Source organism: Anser anser (assembly GCF_964211835.1).
Source record: "Anser anser genome assembly, chromosome: 3".
NCBI classification, from domain to species: Eukaryota; Metazoa; Chordata; class Aves; order Anseriformes; family Anatidae; genus Anser; species Anser anser.
The window spans coordinates 121,185,195-121,206,824 of record NC_139722.1 but is presented as its reverse complement, the minus strand read 5'-3'; the positions used below and the strand labels follow the sequence as shown (position 1 = coordinate 121,206,824).

Sequence of the window (21,630 nt, the reverse complement as noted above, 5' to 3'; positions counted from 1 at the left end):
AACTCCTCCTAGCCCAAAGTTTCACTCTGGCACCTAGCGGAGGTGCCCAGCTCAAGAGCTTACTGACCCTCCTTGGTCTCTGCAGGCCAAGGCCACCGACAGAGACATAGGACCCTCCAAAAGGTAATTTAGAGTTTTGCCAGGAAATACAGACTCAACCCTTGCCCATCGCTGCTGCCATGTCACCGTACTGCAGCAAGGGGGTTGTACAGATACGCGATTGTTTCTTTGGCACCTGACAGGGAGATTTTTTCACATCAGCCATGCTAACGAGGCCTGCGGATCCCTCAGCTTCCCTGCACAAGGAGCAAAAGAAGGATTCCCTGCATGGAGCCTTCGGCTGAGATAGCAAAACCTTTGATTTGAATGTCCGCGGGCTTTTGACAACGTCCCCAGTGGGACGCGGGCCACGCCGTAGGCCAGATGTGGATCCATCTCTAATTACAGAGAAACTAGCTCTGCCTCCGGCTGTTCTTGAACTGCAAACGGCAGGAGCCTGAGAGAGCAGACAGGGGCAACCGCATGATCTTCCTACACATACTCATTTACTCGCCTACGATCAGTTTACCCAGACAACCTTCTATTTCCATATAGAAGTACTAAAATGTGAGAAGGCTTAAGTCCATTTCAGTACAATCTTTGTCCAAAATGACATCTACATGATATGACACGTCTGATCGGTCCTCGCTAGGCTACGTGCACATACAAGAGGGCTCCTTCAGCACATGCATTTTCAGAAGGAGCATTTGGTATTTGTTCTGGAATGGACTCAAGGTCGTTTGCAGTTGTTTTCTGTTTTTAACCTTGCTTTATGATGTGGCCTCAGCTGTGGATTACGAGTCATTTGATGTGCGGGTCAGGGAAAACCCTCACATCTGAATGGAAGATTCGGAAACTAAGAGAAGGCAAGGGGAAACGAAGGGCCAACAGTTAGAAGCTACTTCCAGTCAGGCGGTATGACCTCTTCCCAAATTGATATCACATCAACACACCTGTTAGGACTTTGATGGATTATTTGTAAATTATTCATCATCCGTATGCAGAATGCATCCCGTAACGGCTTCCTAGATGGATGCAGTGAATAACAAGGAAAGCATCCGCTCCCGATTACGGAGCTCTGACATACATCGCATTGAGCGACGTCACGTTCCTTCTATGTGTTGGCATGGCAAAGGCCAGATACTTAATAAAAAATCCTTACGGGAAGGCCGCTGCACACCGATGACGGCAGCCTTTCTCAGCCTTATGAAGTTGGCCAGTTTCACTGGCTTGGTTTTCTGAAAGTGCCATCAGGCTTTGCTCATGTTTCTCCGAGATCTTTCTCAAAACAAAAGTTTCCTTTGCAACCCGAGGCAAAGCTCTGCCGACATGCTGAATGAGCACGCCTCCTTCCCACTCTTTCCCATTCTACGGCTATGAGCAGTCAGCCCAGCTGCCGCAGACAGCATGTTGCATTGAGGTTGGTGAGTCAGAAACTGCTCAGGACCTCTTTGAGGGCGATGCAAATGCCCAGGGGAGCCCTGGAGGAGCTCCGACACCTGCAGCCAGTGGGAGGGCGGAAGGAAACACTGAGTCCCACTGCTCCGCGGCAGAAACCACAGCTGGGCATCCCGTAAGGCCAGCACTGAAAGAAACCAGCATGTGTGCTCACCGGCGCCTTACTGCCACAACATGTTTCTCTATCAGCTTTTCTCTACATGTCTGTTGTGGTTTAACCCAGCTGGCAGCTAAACACCACGCAGCCATTCGCTCACCCTCCCCCCTCCCTCTCTGGGATGGGGGAGAGAAACGGAAAGTGAAGCCTGTGAGTTGAGATAAAGACAGTTTATTAAGACAGGAAAATAATAATAACAATAATAATGATACTAGTATTAATAACAATAATGTGTAAGAAACAAGTGATGCACAATGCAATTGCTCACCACCCGCTGACCGATGCCCAGCCTATCCCCGAGCAGCCGGCCCCCCACCCCGGCCAGCCACCCCTATATATTGTTTAGCATGACGTCAGATGGTATGGAATACCCCTTTGGCCAGTTTGGGTCAGCTGCCCTGGGTCTGTCCCCTCCCAGCTCCTGCTGCACCCCCAGCCTGTTCGCTGGCAGGACAGAGCGAGAAGCCGAAAAGTCCTTGGCCTGGTGTAAACACTGCTCTGCAACAATTAAAACATCAGCATGTTATCAGCGCTCTTCTCATCCTAATCCAAAACATAGCACCCTACCAGCTACTAGGAGGAAAATTAACTCTGTCCTACCTGAAACCAGGACAACATCACTGACTGAACTCAGCTCCCCGCATGAACGCCAACAGGGACAGGAAGATCTAGCTGAAGGATACGCTTCTGCAGACTCCTGGGTTTGCCCTAACAACATATGTCACTATGATGCCTCCGACATAATCCTTTATGGTTAGGCCAAAAACAACGCAGCCGTGAAGAGCCTACCACAAGGGCAGATGGAAGGACCGCCACTGGATATGGAGGGATGCGACTCGCCACCCTTGCTGCCTCCCAGCAGGTTAGCCCCAGGTGCGCTACGCTCGATCATGTCGCAAGCCCATAATGGCCTTCTTACTGCTTCCCCAACATTTTTAGAGGTGCTAAACGGCCACCTTATGTCAGCAGTCTTCTGCGCCAACAGTAATGTGCTACAGCAGCCACCAGCTCAGCGAAGCACTCCAGTTCCAGGAGGCTGCCCATCACCTACGCTCAGTTTTACCCGCTGCCCCTTCCACACCTTTGTGCAGGGCTTTCTACAGCAGGAGCAGACATTTCTGTGTGACGGAAATGGATGTCTCTCTGCACTCTTCCTATCTGTTTTCTGATTCAATTCTTGCCTGCAGGGGAGGGCCTGTCCGCTTCTCCTCTCTCCATCCATCAAGCTGCTTAACAGCTCTCAAGCGAAGCCTGGGGAATGGCTTCCCCTCAAAAGCAAGCAAGCTCCCCGCAAGAGGACAATAAAATACCCTGGCACATGGTTTGTACTCGCCAGAGCCTGGCAGCTGAAGGGGTGGATGTGCTTTTGCAGCATCCCGCCTCTACCCTGTGGGACAACTACGTGTTTAAAGGTCAGGTAGTTGGGCATCACAGCGCGGCATCTAAGCAGAGAAGACGGGTAAATGGGAGACTGGAAAACTAAGCATAGAGTCATCCAAGAGAGACAGCCTGTTTCCCCCCAGAGGATATTACCCTGTAGACCCAGGCAGCAGAGGACAAAAAGTATGATTGTGTTGATTTAAATAGGAGCTCTGTCAGACTCCTGCAAACGTAACCTCTTTCTTCAGCTGCTCCTAAACAATGTTTCCCTTTCTACCTATATAGCTCTGTGATAGCACGTTCAGCTGTAACTCCCGACTGCTCAGGAAAGCAAATTACCTATTTTGAATCGAACCCGCTGTGCCGCGATGAAAGCTGTGCACCTGTTTACTCGGTAGTTACTTTTTTTCTTGGGTACTGCATCTACAACAGAAACGCATGGCGGCGTTAGCTGCTGAGATCTTGCTTTTATATTGCTCCTGTCAGCCACGGAAGGTCGGGGTACAGGTGCCGAGCTCATCGGCTCACGGCGGCTTAAGAAAGGAGCTCAAGTTTTGGGTTTGATGCCTCTTTTGAGCTCACTGCCTCATTTCCTTTTCTCCTATTGTGTCAGCAAGTCAAGACACAGTGCTCTGCAGGCTGAGAATAAAAAAGGCAAGCAAGGAACTCCATTATTAAAGGAGTAAAGAGCTCGAGCCACCTAATACCAGCTGGAAATTAACAGCTACCTTAGTAATCTTCACAGCTTTGGTGGAAGAGAAAAAATTGCCCATTTGCAGAGAAACACCACCTGGGAAACCCATCGCCAACGGTGGGTTTTGTCATCATTAAAAATACTAACTGGCAACTCTGTCCTGGGTACAAGAAATTTAATTACCAGGGATCTTTGCTGCGGTTGCCGACAGCAACCTGTACATCGCCAGCAGCAACCTGCATCTCTGTCTATATGTGCCCACTCAGGCTTACGTGCACCCCAGGCCCTGGCCCATCAGGCAGCTTTCCCAATGGACAATCACAGCCAACTTTCTGAGACCAGGAATTTCTGAAATTTATCACTACATTACATTACATCCCTGCTCACTAGACAGACCAATGTTGAGATCTACCTAATCTCTCTAAACATTGCATTTATAGAGTTCTTTGTCCTGTGACACAGAACACGGGATTAAAAAACAGAACTGGGCTGCCAAGGGGTACCTGGTGATACGCTCTTGGGCATTCAGCTGCGGAGCAATGAGCTCGCTCGGGACTGATAGAAGGGGTCCAGAGAAAAAACAGGCAGTTTACATAACAATGACTGTCAAAGGGAAACTTATTAGGTTTTGCAAATGTACCCTGTCCATTTAGAAATGTGGAGGCTTTTACAGTGAAACTTCGCCCTTCACATAGAGTGTGAGGAGTTAGATCTTTCCACCTTTTTTTTTTTTTTTTAATTTTTAACATGTGATAGTTTTTTGAATGTGTACTGTATGACCCCATGAAAAACAACCTTCTGCTACCATCCCGAGAGCAAGTTAAGCTGTGGAGGAGTAAAGGCTTCCCTTGAGAGCAGAGTACTTTTCTGCAGCTTGAGTAAACACACTTTTCCCATCATTTAATGTAACAGGAAGTTTGCAGAAAAGGAAGTTACAAGATGAGCTATGTGTAGAAGATCTTACAAGATGAGTGAGAATGGAAACAAAGAAACCTACAAAGATCGGCATTTCAGAGGCCATCTGCTGAACCTGCTGTGCTGCGCTGCAGCGCGCATCACGATAGCTGTGTGATCGCTCCTCTTTCCAGCGGGAAATTCCTACAGATACTCCTCTGATATATTTGGATTTGTTTTCTGTAGCCCAGGCCACTCCAGGGATCAGAAATTAAAGCAACGTAATGTGACTACGGATTTTTTGGCTGGTCTGTTTCCAGGGGATGAGGGGAGAAGGCTGTTTTGGCTTTATTTGGCACACTTACTATCGAAAGCATAATCTCCACTATTTACAAAACAAATGCAACAAAACCCATTAGGCATGCTTCCATTCCCTAAAACTGCAAAAGCTCCTCTACAGGCCAGTATCAGCATCAGCCGCCAGTTCAAATGCTGCAGCATGATCTGACATCAGAGAAAGGAAATCAGCGTTCAATTCTTTGCATAAGAAAAATCACTATCACATTCTTATAGTCATATTTCTATCTTAGAGATGTAAAAAAGTACACTTTCAATTGGTATTATGTAAATGCCAAAGAGGTTCAAGGGTGGATTTGGAATCAGTCTTCACTACAGACAGGGGATTACTCTGGGATAACAAACAAGACGGTGATTGGCAAGCCCAATTCTAAGAACATTGCTTTTCGGAGTCCCCAAAGAGCACCCAAAGAGTCCCTGACGTAGTTCTGTTCAGCTATAAGAGTGCATCTACGAGGGTGGTAAATGGTTGGCCTCACCAAAATCCAAGCGCCAGGGCCCTGATCCCGTCCAGTGTTTCATTACACCCAGGAAGAGCACAGAAGGCCATTTTCCTGTTCACGCGCTGCAGGGCTGGAGCAGTGTCCTGGTACTCAGCCCTTGCTGGGACTTGTCCAGACAACTAGGTCACCCGCTTACTGAAGGCGTCGACCAGAACAATTTCATCAAGCTCCAAGTCAGGAGACTCGGGCTACTAATGTTCACAAACCCAACCAGAACCGCTGCTGGGTCACAAATCGTCATAGTACTATTAGCAGTACATGCTCTAAGGAGAGAACTTCTCTTTTCTAACCAGACTGAGCTACGCTGGGACTCCAGGGAAGAAGAGAAGAAAGGAAGTCAGCTTGCAGCTGGACGGAGCCTGACGTCGATTAGAGGTCAGCATATGAGTACCCCTTGACATAGACAGGCACTAACTCAGAAATTTTCAGAACTATTCCTTTCTGACTACTCTCCAAAACCAGATATATCCTGGCCAAATCAACCTCCGAACCAAAATTCTCACAGGCCTAAACTACTGTTGAGTTACAAGGTACACAGACTGAATGTACCAACTGATCGGATAAATGGAGTTGATTAGCGAGGTGGGGGTATGGCACCGGAAGGTACTTCCACCAGACTTCCAAGAAGTCCTGGGGGCTCCGTTTTACGAGAGACATACTCCGCTGTATCTTGATGGGCCACTGGGAACGTGGCTCTAGACCTCAGAGACCAAGCTGGCATGATTGCATGAACTTGCATAAGTCTCTAACAGGTGACAGTAGACATCACATAAACTCCCTGAGGACTTGGCTGAAGGGATTATAAACCACTTTTTTTTGAGGGGAGGAGGAGATGTACAGGCAAACACTAGAAAGCTATGCTATGCATTCAGTTTAGGACAACTAAACTATTAGAACAACTTACCGTCATTACTTGAAACTTCTGCAGCTTCGCATGTGAGTTCAACTTTCATTGGCTCTGCAGAAGTTTCCTCCTCATCTTGCATCCCTGTAAGCCACAGGAGAAAAAATTATACTTAAGTACATAATGAATGTAGAATTCTCACCTTCTGTATGCCCAGTGTGTGCGTATTTTTCTTTCTTTCTTTCTTTCTTTCTTTCTTTCTTTCTCTCTCTCTCTCTCTCTCTCCCGGCATGCTCTTATCTTTGAAGGCTCTGCTGCTGCATCAAGGCAGCTGTTAAAGAAAAGGGCAGAGGATATAGGAGGAGGAACATGGTTTGAAAATAGTTGCTCGAATATTTGTGGTCATCTGCGCTTGCTCCTAACTAGCGTTTTTCAAACCCCATCACAGTGCGGGCTTCTGCCTCCCTGCCGTCCTTTCCCTCATCATTTTCAAAGGAGCCCTTCTGCTCAAAAACAGCTACATGTGACGGGGACCTAATCACACTCAAGTTTCTCCAGCCAGCTGAAGGGATGCAAGACACGGACTCCTGATGGTTCTTGAACAGGAGACATTTATTGCCCTTTTTCACTACTACATATACTTTCCCCGTAGCCCCAGGCGCTGTCCACGCGCCCGAATCTGTCCTACAATTGGTTAGAGACCCTCAGACACGCGCCTTGAGCCAGCCAGCAATTGGCCACTGCCCAAAGCTCATCTTTAACACTGTAGCCAATTTACTTTATCTTGACCTTGCTCAAGTTTTTGGTTCTACTGCTGTTTTCCTCATTATCTCTAACTCAGGGACGTGTGAAACAGCACAAAGCTCCCTGCGAATTCCTTTCCCACAGCCAGCAGAATAAAAATAGATACTGTGAGAGTTCAAATATACTGGTGGTATACTGGTCAGATGCAAAATAAAATTTGAATGTCGGAAAATGCATTTTATTGCTGAAACTCAACGTTTTTATCTCTTCTGCCTCAGGCTTGCCTGGAAACTTAGATTCAATCTCCTAACAATATTTGAAATTAAGGAAAAAAGGGTTTTTGCAGTTTCATACACAGTTCTCCTCGTGTTCTTCCATTCAGAGTGCTCAGAAGCCCATTTTTCTTTGATTTCCACCAGGGTGCTGCTTGTCTTTTGCAGCCACCGTAAGCCTGTTGCACCTATCCCGCGGTTCAACGCCAGGATGTCAAGCTACTAGTTGCTTAGCAATAGAGACTTTCGGGCTGCTGTTACGAGACAACCAAGCGTAGCAAGGACTGGAATGTTTCACAAATGCTTTCCTTTTGAGCACAAACCATTTACCACCTCAGTAACAGATATAAAACATTCAAAGTCCCACATCCAAAGTCTGTCCCTTTTCAGTACAGGTCTATGTTTTTGTTGTTGTTGTTGTTTTTTGTCCCTAAACACATATTTACCACTGAAGTTTTACCTACAAGCTGACATACCCTGATGGAGCCGCTAGTCTCCCCCATGCTCCCTGTGACAGCAATGCTCTCACAGGCAACTTCCAGAGCGCTCCCTGCAGTTCTATTAAGCGTCACAATGCCAAAACAAGGAGTCAGCAAATACAGAAACCAACAAAAAGCAGCCACCAGAAAGCTCGGTTCACCATTTTGGTGAATGTGGGGGAAAGGGTGATGGATGACTACAGTCAGAGAGATGTCACTCATCCTTTCAATAGATCTTACTTGTATGGCAGAAACCCTTCTGTGGGCCGTCATATCACCAGTTCCACCTCTTCCCCCCGGTGTAAATCACCACCCCGCACAAACACACAAAATGCCTGAAAATGCCTGCGATGGTGAACTTGGCATGTCAGCGAATGTCGGTGATGGCCACTTCACGCGCATGTTAGATCCCTGATGCTCCTCCCGGGAACTGAGGAGAAGGAGCTTGGTTTTCTCCTGAGATTTCTTACACAACAAGAGCCCAGGGCTCTTCTTTGCTCGTGCAGAGGGTAAGCCCATGTCACTCCACTGTGGAAGCGTGTGCACACACCAGGAATTTGCCAAGCACAAGGCTGAGATGGTAACGTTTGAAATCTGCCTGATTCCTTCGAGCAAACTCACCATGAAATCTGTGCAGCCATCAAAGCACTCCTGAATCAAGGAAGATCTCATTTGTGCTCCTTTTCAATTAGCTTGGGGAAACAGCAGTATGAAAAACAACATTTTGGGAAAATAATCGCCCCACCGCAAGCGTGGCCCACGCCGAACGCAGCGTTTCCCACCGAGACACTCAGACGTCTGCTGTGGGAATCCGGGCTCCTCGCTGAACACCAGCGCGCTTCGACTGGCAGCTGATGCCTCTGAATCAGGCTTCACCTCCTCTCAAACACCGTCTATTAACCAAATAAAGCAGATGCGATGTGACAGGTTGTGTCTGGGCTCCCAGCTTCTCTAACAGCTAGAGATACCGCGGCGGCTGGCAGCTTCTAAAGACGCCCGCGTGGAGCTCCCCGGCCCTATCCCAAGATCTCCCATTAACTAGCCGGCATGCCTGGATTCCCTGTGCTGCCGAAAGGTTTCTCATTTTCAATTTCAGAAACCTCTCATGCAGCTGACAGGTGCAAAGGATTATTGGCACGAAGCTAGCTGAAGACAGAGCCTAATTAAAGCCCCAACACCTTGAGCATGCATGTGCGTGTTTGGGTGTGCACGTGCACGCATGTGGTAATTGGGGCTGCTGGTGCAGGGAAGAGTGGAAGGCGTCGAGGGTCCTCAATACCAAAAGCTGAGGCCAGGAAGGGGGCTACAACAGCAGCAGCAAATCGGCAAGATGACTTTTCACAAGGTTCAGGGCCACATTGTCAGAAGAACGCTAGTGGCTTGATCTGTGTTTTCCCCTTTCTTCCAAGTCCAAATAGTTGAATTCTCACCCCTTTGGGGACTGGATTATGGCCACATCATGATTTTTATGGCATATGCTGATTGTTGTATTTGTGAGCAAGAAAATGATAGTGAGAAACAACATCCAGAGACAAAAAAGGCAGAAGATATTTTAATCCTTATCAAAACCGAGTACCACTGGGAGCTTTGTGAGGAAGTTTGTACATTGTATCAGCTGATCTTAGGGAAGACTTTCAAACTCTTTTAATGTAAACCTTTATCTCTTCCCTTGCTCTTCTTGTGGGTGGGGGACAGCTGCAGTTTCTACCCTGACATGTATGTGGAAAGGGTATGATCCACAAAGCTTCTCCCCTGACGTGCCATAAACCGAGCACCTTGCAGAAGCAAGCCCGTTTCAGAGGCGGCAGAATCTGAACCAGACCAGAACCGCCTTCACAGCCAATTTATTCCAGAGGCCTCCCCTGCCCCCCGCTGGTTTCGATTGCTGCAGGTTAGAGCACAAACAAGCGAGGTATTTTGGGTCTCTGAGCGGGAGCTGAGTGTTACGGACTCGGAAGAAGCCTGGGAGATACCCCTTTCAATTCCAATTACCATTTCCAATCACGCTTCTGACAGAGCTCATTGCCCCAGCCCTTTGCAGGCTGCCTACAGAACTAGCAAAGCCATGGGTGACAGCTGGATTCTGGTGCAGGCAAGGGTGGCTCCCAGCCTTTTTAAACACGCAAGATAAATATTTACTAGGAAGATAGAAATCTCTGTGCTCTTACTTCATCTTTTTTTCTCCTTTACGGTCACAATCTGTCTGCGGTTCCACGTGGTTCCAGCTACCCCGCTGCTCTTTCTCTGGGAAGCACAGCTCCCAGTTGAGGTGCAATGCACGACATTAAAATGAAGATGTGTTTGTGGTCCCTTAGCATCAATTCTAAAAGTACCTGAATACAGAGGTCAGATATCTATCGGTTTTCCATGCTCCTGATAAATTGATAAGTGAAAAGCATAGCCCTCCTCCCTCTCCCTCCACACGAGGCTTACATCTATATCGAGCGATGAAACTGGGCAACTACATGGGCTTAGAAGCTATAACGCAGAGCGATCCATAAAACTCATTTTTGCCCGATCATCGGCAAGGCTTTGCTGTATACTGAAGAGTGCCTTTGTAATCAGGAGAGAGAGGCAGGCTCCTCTCCCAGGTAATTCAAAGCAAAATCCTACCTCGGTCTCTCTAGAATCAATGAATCTCATTCCTGGAAGGTGCCGCAATTGGGTTTCTGCTCCCAGCTGCCCAGCTCCAGGGGGTTTATTTCTCACCGTTAGCTGTCAAGGGAGCCGGGGAGATCAGGTGCTCTTAGCAGAGCTCAGCCTCCAAGCTGCACCGTGGCAGAACCCTCCTGCCGGCCCTGGGCAAGGGCTTATCAGATGGGCTTTGAAGTAGGAAGCTGGATTTCTGCAATTAGTTCCCAGCCACTTCTAATGCCAGGGCCGAGCTTTAAGACAAACAGAATATGAGATTTCACGGGTGAGTCAGGTGTGCCGGTGCAATCAGCCAACACCAAGTTAACTTAAACCTTCACAAATCCCCCATTCTAGACATCTTGCAACCACGTGTGAAATCCTTGCCCTAGGACCATTCTGAACTCTTGAATGAAAAACAGTTACCAAAAACACAAGGGTTCAAGGCTAGGTTATTTTTTTTCCCAGTAAAACGACACAGTCGTTGCATCTGGAAAACCTCTGCCCAACGGTTTCGGGTAACACCGCAAGGTTTCTAACAAAATGCTATCCTGCCTATGGACGATTTGCAGCCGGGGGACATTCATTATGTTATTTGCCTAGCAGTTGCTTCTGCTCTGTTTATATACCTTGAAAAAAATCTCCTCCATGGTTACATAATGTGAAAATGACATCGTAGCTATTCTGAGCAATCCAGATTTCCCTGATTCAGAGCCATGAAATACAATTTATTATTTTTGCATTTAGCTGTAAATATGCTTCCCCTAATTGGGAGACAGTGAGAAAGAGAGGCTCGTTAAAATCTGAACTTCTCCGGCTACAATGCAAAGGCACCATTTTTCATCCGCAGCCAGAAAAATGAAAGACAAAGCTTTTCTGACCCAGAGCTGCATCGTCTGATCTGTCAAAACCGGTTCCATTTCTCTTGCTCTGCAAATAGCCAGGGCTGTTTTTCCCTTCTTCCCAGTCATTTCACTGTAGCCATTCGCTAATGTTACTGTCAAGCCTTCACGGGCTTTGTTTACTGCTGTATTTTAGTAGCATAAATGCCACTTCGCTTAGGAACTAAGGGGCCCAGTTTGACTCCTATTCACCACCTCCATCTGGCACGAGCGACCCTTTCAACCAGACCAAATTCTCTCACAAAAAATATTTATGCTCTCTTCACATATGGCACTATGTGCAAAAGCACCCCCACGTGCTGCTCCCAGGGCTCTAAATCTCGTGGCCCATTTTCATTTTGTTATGTTAGTGGCCGAGGACAGTTTCTCCCTCACCATCCTTCCACAATGCCCAGGTCGAGCATGAGGTGCGATCAGTGCAGCTTTACAAACAATAAACATCTCCATCTATTACCTCTGGAATATTTTAGCTTGATCAAACAACTCCCTGGTAATTAGACACCCTGGAGATAAAAATGAAATCTCGAGATTTCACAGGAAGGTGTACTGGTTGGGAAGCCAGCTTCGCCAGGCTTTGGAAGGAGCTGAGCATCATTTCTTAACGCCACGTGCAGGCTGTCAGGATTCACAGCCCCTTCATCGTTAAAGGGAGCATTTATCCTCCCTTTTGGCATCTTGGCTTTGTCTCCTAGAGTAACCAGTGCTGTGAGGCTCCCCATCCCTCCAGTGCAGTGTGCATCATGTCACCTCTGTGTTTGTGTGTGCATCTGTGCCTAAAGGCATTGTGCTGCTTCCCGTCGTCGTTCTTTCCAGCTCAATCTGAACTGTAACTTTGTGAACGCGACTTAAAAGTGTCCTAGATCTGCTTATTCCTATCCCCTTCCAGTTCTTTCCTAAACATACTCTTAAGAAATCTCATTATGCCTCCTTTTCCCTAAAGGTGGAAATGGGAACACAGGGATGATTGTCTCTCAGCAATACAGCCCAAAAGACCCATACAAATTGGGCGTCTCTAAAATCGCTAATGCCCATCAGGAGCTCTTTGTATCCTTAGTCTGCCATAACAGGATAAACCTGCACGCAGCAGGCCCTTGATGAATGCAAGGGCACGTCATTTTAAGAAAAGGCCTTTCTGAGTTTTTACTCTGACAGAAAGGCCACAGTGCTGTTTTCCAGATGCTCTTTCTGTGAAACCTCTCATCAGAGAAGAGCCCTACGGCAGGGAATATCAGAAATGGAGCACCCGAAAGCTTCCATTGCATTCTTCAACTGCTGTCTGTTAACATAACTAAACTAACTAACTGTTGCTGGGTAGTATTCAAACTGGAGATTACCTGGCCCAAACTGCTTTCAAGGCTTGTGCGCTATTTCTATGCCTGCAAATGAGGCAGATAGTATGCTCAGAGGTCTTACAAAAAGTGTAGGTATTCTCATAACATAGAGGTCTCTAGGAATGATTATTTTCCTTTCTTCCCTGTTCTGTCATTTTCCCTGCTACTTCTGACCACTTACCAAGTTCCTGAGTTATGGGATTCGGTTCCTGATCACCAGCACCCTGATGGCAAAGATGGTGTGAGGAACTGCAGCACCGGAGGATCCTTTCACATAAGCCAGAGGAACTCTCCAGGTCTCCCGAGGCTGAGCTTCCACTGGGAAGAACCGACTTTTGGGCATTCAGAAACATTCTTCTGCTCCCTCGGTTATTGGAACAAGCCTGCTAAGCAACCGCCAGCTGCCCGAACGATACCACCACATCCATCCCCATCACACCACGCTTTGCCCACCCACCATGCACATTGCCAGGCTTCTAGTCTGTCTCCAGCTACTCTTGCACAGCAGGTTGAACCCCTCTTCAAACCACTAATCTGGGGTGTGGGCTCAGATCCTTAATTTTGAAGAGCTGACCCAGGTGCCCAATAGCTTCAGTAAGCCTTGCTTTCCCCTCCATTGCAAACACCTAAACAGCCCACGCTGCTGCTGGATTTTCCATCGGCATGCACCATGCCCCTTCAATCTCCCTTGCCATCTTGCACTCACTGTGCTTTCCGAGCATTTCAAATAATCCTGATATAACTACAAAAAAGCAAGACTGTGAAAGCAAAGAGGTCCCAGACCTCACGAGCAGGATGGATTTGTCAGAACACCGTGCTATTTATTCCAGAAATGGTACAGAGATTTTCTGTTCCCCTCTACAGGAGCCACCCCCGACAGAAGAGGCCACATTGATCCTCAGCCCTGAGCAGCTGTACCAGAACTAGGCAGGCTCTGGGAGAGGATGGAAGTGATAATTAGGAGAAAGAGAAATTATAAGGAATGGGTGGTGAGGCGGAGGGTAAGAGCCTGAGAGGACACAAATAGAGAGTTGCTCAAGAACTGGAAGAGACAGAAGTCCCTGCCAAATGTTCAAACACTCTCGGACAAGCCACCACATCTCTTACAAAGTCCCCAACCCTGGCTACGATGGCGAGGACAACGGGGTGAACCATGAGCACAGGACAAAAGGAGGCTTTGCCTGAGTGTCTTTTAAAGTGTGGCCAGGGCTGCTCACCCTTATGACTACAACCATTCATTTCTGGGGGCACTGCTTCTGAAAGAGATTACTGCAGAGTCAAAGAGGAGCCCTGGAAAACACTCCGTTTGCTTCCTTTTCAAGGAAGCTGTGGCCAAGTACATGAAGAATGAGCTTCAAAGTGGCAGGGAAGAGCAGCAGAAGGGTAAATAAGGAGGGTGTGTAGTTCTACCTGAAAGGCAGCAATAAAACACTGTGTGAGAGAGAAAGAGACTCTTCCCTGTAATTTATCCAACCCGCCTTTTGCCGCTTAAAATAGACTGGAATGTTCTCAACAGCCAGAGGTGGCAAAGTTCAAAGTCCTGTTACCAGATGGGACCTCGCAGGCACGCTGGAATTTGCAAATGTTTTGTGAGGTAAAGGTGCAACAGCCAGCATGAAAAAGCAAGGGGAAGGGCAAAGGAAAAAAAAAAAATTCCACTTACTAAAAACTTGGGTAACCAGCAGTAGAGTAACCATCGCACCTGCCTGAAACATCTTGCTAGTCGGAAAGAGCACTTCCTTTTCTAAAGTCTTTTCAGGTCCCAGCCGAGCACTCTGTTTTCATTTTTATAAACCTGCTAGCTTCCTAGAACCAAGCTGAACAGAATATGAAACTCATTTGCTGGAAAAAAAGTGGTAATTGGCAGCACTCAATAACAAAGGCCTCACAGGTGATACTTATCATATCTTTTTCCCCTACTGAGACACACGTTTGGTAATGATCATTTTTCAAAAACAATTAAAGAACTATACGCTGTTTTGTGTGTTCCTTTTTATACTGAGTTCTGTTCTGACTCTTTCACAGCCAAAGCTTTACTGCCAGCTTCAACTATATGGCGATTACCACAGATCTGCTGTCAAGGAATAGTTTTGCTACTGAGACCCTCACCTATTTCTGTTGTCAGACCTGTTGCTTTGGACCTAGGCAGTGACTCCCCAAAACATAACAGATGTCTGAGCAATGCACATACACATACTTGCCACTATGTGTGTGCATATATAGTTACTTCCAAGGGCAGTAGGAAATTTCTTTCAAATAAATGGCTGGGGGTGGTTTTCCCTCTGTAAAGAAGGGGACAGCTGAGTGACAGATGACAGTGCTGGATGCGTTACTGAAGGCGATGCTCTCCACTCTGCTCGGGAAGCGCCACGTGCCCTATGGAGAAAAGCCATTGCTGAAATCTGGCTGCTGGAGATTCGGGCTGCTTTCGCTGTCAGAGGGTGTCATTAATGCTGATTGCTGCACCCGATTCTCCAGCAAAAGCCTGGCTTTCTCCTCTACAGCGCTGAGCCAGCCAACGCTAGCCAGCTTAAAAGGAACTGAGGGAAGAGCAAACGTATAGCGAGTGCTATATTGCTGTATTAGCTCCTAAGCATGGATGCCATTTTTCATTTCTACCAATAACTTGATGAACGTAAGAGAAAAATCTTACCACAATTGCACTATAAGGAGGCACCTGCTGTTCCTGCCCTGCTTTAATTGAGAGCTCCGGGTCAGCTCAACCACAATGTGATATTGGAAGCATCATTCAGCACTCGTCTACTCAGTTCTCATTTCGGGGTGTTTATAGTCCCATCAAAACATTTCATATTCCGAATAAATTTGTTGTACCAAATGCTGAATTTGGTGGTGCCCGGCTTTCAAGCGGAGGACTGTTTAAGATACGTGAGCAATATCTGCAGCGTATTTTGATACAAGATAGAGCCCAGCAAGCAGCTTCAGTAGGAGGGCAAGAGAAAAGAAGTGCCTTAGATTTACCTCCAGAGAGGAAGGAGGGCTGGAACCCCACTCATTGGCACTTCCCGATCACATTTGTCCACCGGGAGCTGAGGCTCAGCTGAGAAGAGCTGAAGCACCCACCTGGCATCTCCCTACAGGGTGCTGGCCCGGCAGCCTTCAGAGTTCAGCTGGGCACAGCCAGGCCAGGGCAAGGGCAGGGCTCACCTCCGGGTGCCCCACGCCAGCAGGGAATGACCCCATCCTCCTTTCAACACAGAGCACACGTAGAAGTAAGCCATGAGAGGGCCAAAGTCCCTAAATTGCAGCTCTGCCGAAGGGAACTGCATGCTACGTACACTCAAACCAAGACAAGCCTCAAGGAACAGCCTAGTTTCCACCGCAGTTGCTTCAGCTCGGTGGTGGCAATCATGCTTTTCTACATAGCTTTTACTACTGATGTTCTGGTGAGCAAGGGAGGTGCAGAGCCAGACCGCGATAGCGTAGCTGGTGTTAGATACTCAAAATACTTGCACCAGTCCTCCTGACACTCGCTCTCCTCCCACGACACTAGGAATGTTTCCAAAACACTAACAAGCAAAATGGAAAGGAAGATTTCTGGGGGGTTGCTTTCGAAAAGAGTCATCACCAGCCTGGGTGTTACCACCTGCACCTTAGGAGTTTACCACTGCACAGCAATTGATTTTTTGGTATTTCCGGGGTACTTCAGGGGCATTGACTGGACTTTGAGTACCAAATCTATCTGCTCTATTGCATGAGAAAAAAATTAAGGCAAAAGTCCAGACTTGATTTTTTTTTTTCTCTACAGAGCTTCCAGAAAAACAATTTTGCAGGCCAGGACAGAGCAAGTGTCGGTGCTGGCAGTCATACGCTTGCTTCTCTTCCTTGCGGAGAGCCATTATGCAGTGTTTTCTAAAATTGTAAATGTTCTTTCGGGCTCACAATGGGAAACAACACTAATATGCATCACAGGGTGTGAGATAAAATGTGCGGCGCTATTGTTGCCTTTGATTTGTCTTCCATTTATATCAGCTCTCAGTAAGAATTACAAAAAGGCAGAGCTGCAGATTTTTCTTCTCAACTTTTTCACATTTCATCCTTTGTTTGGTTCATAAATGCTAGGGTCTAACTAGGATGCTACATCAGAGAGAGACATTTACATTTGGATAATGTAATGCAAAGAATACTAACAACTACAATCCTCCTCCCTCCAAACAGCTCCAGAGTACTTCCCACCTGACCTCAAGCTTTGTAAAACACGGATCTGGATTATTTGATTATTTGCTTTAAGCTGAATGTTTCTTTCTCTTTCTCCAGTAAGTCAGCATTCAAAGTTACTAATTTTTTTGCCTTATTCTTGATTGGTGGAAATCTCTGGATTTCACATGTACCAGAGACTTACTTGTGTCAAAAGGAAGCAAATCCAAATAGAGAGTTAGGCCGAGGGTGGCTTGTGACTAGAGCATTTTTATTTTAAAAATTACTTTGGGTAAAAATTGGAGTGACTTGTTTGGAAAGCTTTGGCACGTTTTTTTTCCTCAACAATCTCATCTGCACTACAAATTATTGAAGATTTGTCAAAGCCAAGTTATATCTTCAGGCACCAAATAGAAATTGGAGGCCAAAAACATCAACCACATAACACACAGACTGCTCAAAACTCTATGAAAAATGGGGAGCTTTCACTTTTGTCTCAATATGTTTCTTATCAGAGAATATACTTGCAAATAGGCCAGGATTTTTTCTTTTAGCACTGGAGATCATATCCCCTTTTCTCCATCAAACGCTCCTTTAACACAGAGATTGTTCTAGATAGTGGCAGACGTAAGTCAGTATTTTCAAAAATAGGTGACTGAAGTTAGGAGCACTTTAAAATGGAGTTTAGATCCTGATTTTCAGAAGTTCCAAGCACCCAGCAGATCCAATTGGCTTCAAAAGGGGGTCAACTTCACAGGATGCTTGGGATGTGCTCAGCATTCTTGAAAATCAGGTTGCCTACCTGGCACCCTAAATGGGGATTCATAAATTCAGTGCCAATTCCCACTGCACTGAAGACGATGCCACCTCTAGGACCTGTGCGTAGAGAGCTCAGTGACATTATAACTAACAAACTGGCTTTTGCCTTCTTCTTCCCACAACAGAGTTTACAGAACTGCTAATAAAACTGGTGTCTGTCATGAAAACTGTCAGACTCTCAAGTCTACTAAGATAACTCTAATTTTCCTTCAAGCTATTGAGCAGGTCTATAACAGCTCCCCAAATCTGCCTAAATAACTGATGGCCTGCAAGGGTTCCTTATAGCGAGGTGTCCTGAGGGTCAGCCAGAATACAGCAGCCAGTGCTACAAGATACTCCGACACATCACACACAACAATACCAAAACCCAGGCTAGCACACTGTAATGCCATCCTCGCATGATGGGGTGCATGAAAACTTAGAGGCTATTGCCCAGGATCTTAGTACTAAAGTTAAGACTTCTGCCAATTAAGCCAGAAGAGAGTAATTGTATTAGCAATTGATAGCAGCAGACGTTTGTCCCGCTAAAGGAGGATGACATGCACACATTAAAAGCATTTCCTCAAGCTAAACTCCTTCAGATTGCTGGATTTGGACCATGTTTTATGATTTATTCATAATGAAGAGCTTCTTCGCTCATGAACTTGCAGATGCCCAAAGCCTTTTTATAAGACAGCTTTCAACTATTTGATGCTTTAAAAAAAAAAAAAAAAAAAGACATTGATATAGTGATTCCACCCTTGGGTCACCCAGCAGCAACTTCTCCCCTCTTCTCCTCCCCTTGATGACCCACAGTGAGAGGACAAAACAGAGCTTTTGCCAGCACATGGCACGAGGGTCAGACTTGGAGGCTTCAGATGTGCACTGTTTCTCATGGTCCAGCTCCGAAAGAATTTGTACACCAGTGTAAAGGATTGCGGCTCCCCCCGGTCTCCACAAATGCCTCGGTGTCTGTTACCTTCATGGGAATTACTGAAGCTTTCAAAAGAATGCAAAAATTGCTAATCCCCCGGTGCAAGTGACTTCAGCCTTGACAGACCTTTTCCCAGTCACAGATAAAACTGAAGGATTCAGCCATAAAGGATTAAGAGTGGTGTCACCTAGAATTAAGTCACTGGCCTTGAACTGTGTTTATGTTCAGCCCTGTCAACAGCCAGTTTCACCATCCTAAAAACAAGGTTTATTGAGTTTCCTTAAAAATACATATATATCTTGATTTCCTGAGTAGGTTTAAAGGTCTAGACAATTCACGTTATATTGCTTTATAGTTTCCATTTTTTACTACACTTCAGTGCGCTAAAAACCATCAACCTGACAAACAGTCTGAGGAGCCTCCAACAACTTCTTTTCGCAACTATTCACAGGACATTTCTATGTAGACAACAAAAGCATGGAAAGAAAATAAACCCCTCGGATAGCTCTTTTCACATAGCAACTATTTTAAATATTACAGACTCTAAAGGACCAGCCACGTAGAGAATAGGTGGGTATGTGCCTAGCAAGTTGTTGAGTCCCAGCAAGTCTAGACACAGTATCTATCCGACTTTGTTACCCTGCTATTCCCCTATAAACCCCAACAATTGGTCCCTAAATGAAGTGTGCTTAAAGTTAGAATTCTGTAGCCTTTCAGTTATCAGCTGTTGCGAGTATTTGGGGGCAAGAGCAGACGAACAACCCTTGTGCCTTAATGGGTTGCTTTGATTCGCAACAATGCACAGAGCAGGTTGAAAATCCTATGAGGATCCTAAGCACGGAGTACCACTGATCCTCTGCCTGGCAATATCTGCCATAATTTGGGAGTATTGGACAAGGCTGGCCTTGGTGTAAGCACTGCACGCTATGAGTTGAAGAGGAATTTACGCGGCAGAGGCTAGCCCAGATTTACACACATTAGGTTTGAGCAAGGAAAACGGTCTTGCAAAAATGTAAAAGCAGAATAAAAACAAAACCTTGCCTAAGCCTCAAAGGACCTCAAGTACCGAAAAGGAGGAGGAGAGGGTAAGTCTCCACATCCTGCCACTGGATGCACATCATGCAGCAGCTTCACATGTTGCATTTTGTTCTGAGTCCTTCAGGTCCTGGGGTCTCTGCCTAAAGACTTTGCACCTTCCAGTCAATTAAGAGAAGGTGTAAAATACCAGAGAAATGGCATATACTAGCAATTATGATAAACAAAGTACATAAGCAGCTACTTTCAAAGCAGATTTGGAAATGCCACTGGCTCGCTTCATTCTGAGCACATTCCCAGGGAGAATGTCAGGTCACATAACTCCTTCGTTATCTTTACACAGAGGATCTCAAGTAAGCAGCAGCAGCCATCATAAAAATACTAACATTTCTTTTTGTGGAACACAAATATAGAAGAATAACACAGCATCTCTCTTAAAAAAAGAGCCAGTTAGCACTTCAAAGATTGCTGCGTGGTCTGTAAATAGCAGCGTCAATACACCAGGGAATCACGCTCCTCTTCGTTTAATGACATCCCGAGCTACTCCAACAGGGGTAGCAATGTTACAGGCCTTCCCCGTGACACAAAGCTACATCGTGCATTCTTTTAGAGCACACTCTTTGCATTTTATTTCCCTCGATGCCTTAAAAATGCCAAGAACTGCAGTAGCACAAAAGCAGCATTTCATCCTAGCCTCAGATAGCGCATTGCTCTCCTCCGGGCAGCGCACACCTGTTAACATCCACTTTGCGTACACCGTGATGGGCAGTGTCAGGAAGAAAGTTGCAGTAATCCTGCATGGTTGTGAAGAACCCCCTCCCACATTTTTCCCTCATCCACAGACGGTTGGTTTCATGGATTTACAGTCAGCCATTTTAACGACACCTAAATGGCTTAGATATAAGTGGCTACATTAGTAGATATTTAATTGTAGTGATGCAAACACCTGATGGCTGGGTGCTCTCCTTTGCCTGTCCATGTGAAACACAAGACACTGCGTTCAGTTACATGGCAACTGTCCACAGGTACCTCTGAGGTATCCAACATCCCCCACAAACTCTGTGCTTCGTGTGCTTAAGCAGCTCTCTCCAATGCTTTATAGGAATGGTGGTAGGGAGGGAGGGAAAGAGCTGTTTTGTTTTAAATCTCATTTGCGGTTGTATAGCTAAAGCTTGGAGATTAATAATAAAAGTGCATATGTGACAATGCAGAAACAAATGCTGCTCCATGTCAAAAGCAAAGCAAGATGTGATTTTATTTTTCTGTTAATTAATCAGCCTTTCATCTCAACTGCTCTGATCTGTAAATAAAGCTCACGAGCTAGTTTCAAACAAGTCTAGGAATTAGGCGATGAAACAAAACAAACTAAACCGAAACGCTCCAACCCACCAGTCTCCTAACACTGCTTAGCTAATTATGTTGGCCTTTATTCGGGGGGCCCTGAACGGAACTTTCTAATTGAAACAGATGAAAAGCAACAGCACTCTGGCACCAGCCTTAAGGGTGAGTGTGACTAGCCACCAAAGGCTCCCGATCGCTGCCAAGAGCCAAGGGGCATCCCTGAATATGCTGAGAAAGAAGGGTGGGAAAGGAAAGATGGGTGGAAGTATGGAAGGGAGGATGGACAGACGGAAGGAAGGGAGAGAAGAAAGAACAAACCACCAATCCCCGACACTAATATTACATCCGCCCGCAGCTATGCCGAGCCTCTGAGGATTTGCTTTCCAAGCTCTTTATTGAAATTGTTCAGGTCCTTAACTGATCTCCTGGGGGGTGAATCAGGAGGAGCCGGGCAGGGGGGTTGAAAAGCCTTAAGCTAATTAAGCAAGGCTGAGACATGCTTGATGAGATGGGAAAAACACGAGGCTTTTGAAAGGGTGAAAAATCTCTGGCCATCTGGTAGTGGCATTGCAGGGAGAAGAAAGAGAAAGGACAAAGGGGCAGCTCTGCGGCGAGGGGGTACAGGACTCCTTTAATTACTGGGTCACCGAGACCATTACTGCTCTGAATGCCGGTGAAAGCC

General features: G+C 46.3%; 1 protein-coding gene across 9 annotated transcripts in view; it reads right to left on the bottom strand.

Annotated features, from left to right (window-relative positions):
- The window catches only part of MACROD2 (mono-ADP ribosylhydrolase 2), an 859,998-nt gene that overhangs the window by 2,269 nt on the left and 836,099 nt on the right, over positions 1-21,630 (bottom strand). For all 9 annotated transcript variants that reach the window (XM_083829142.1, XM_083829141.1, XM_083829148.1 and 6 more), the window contains one exon: positions 6,387-6,470. In XM_083829142.1, coding sequence (XP_083685268.1) covers positions 6,387-6,470 — 84 coding nt within the window. The remainder of the gene's footprint in view (positions 1-6,386; positions 6,471-21,630) is intronic.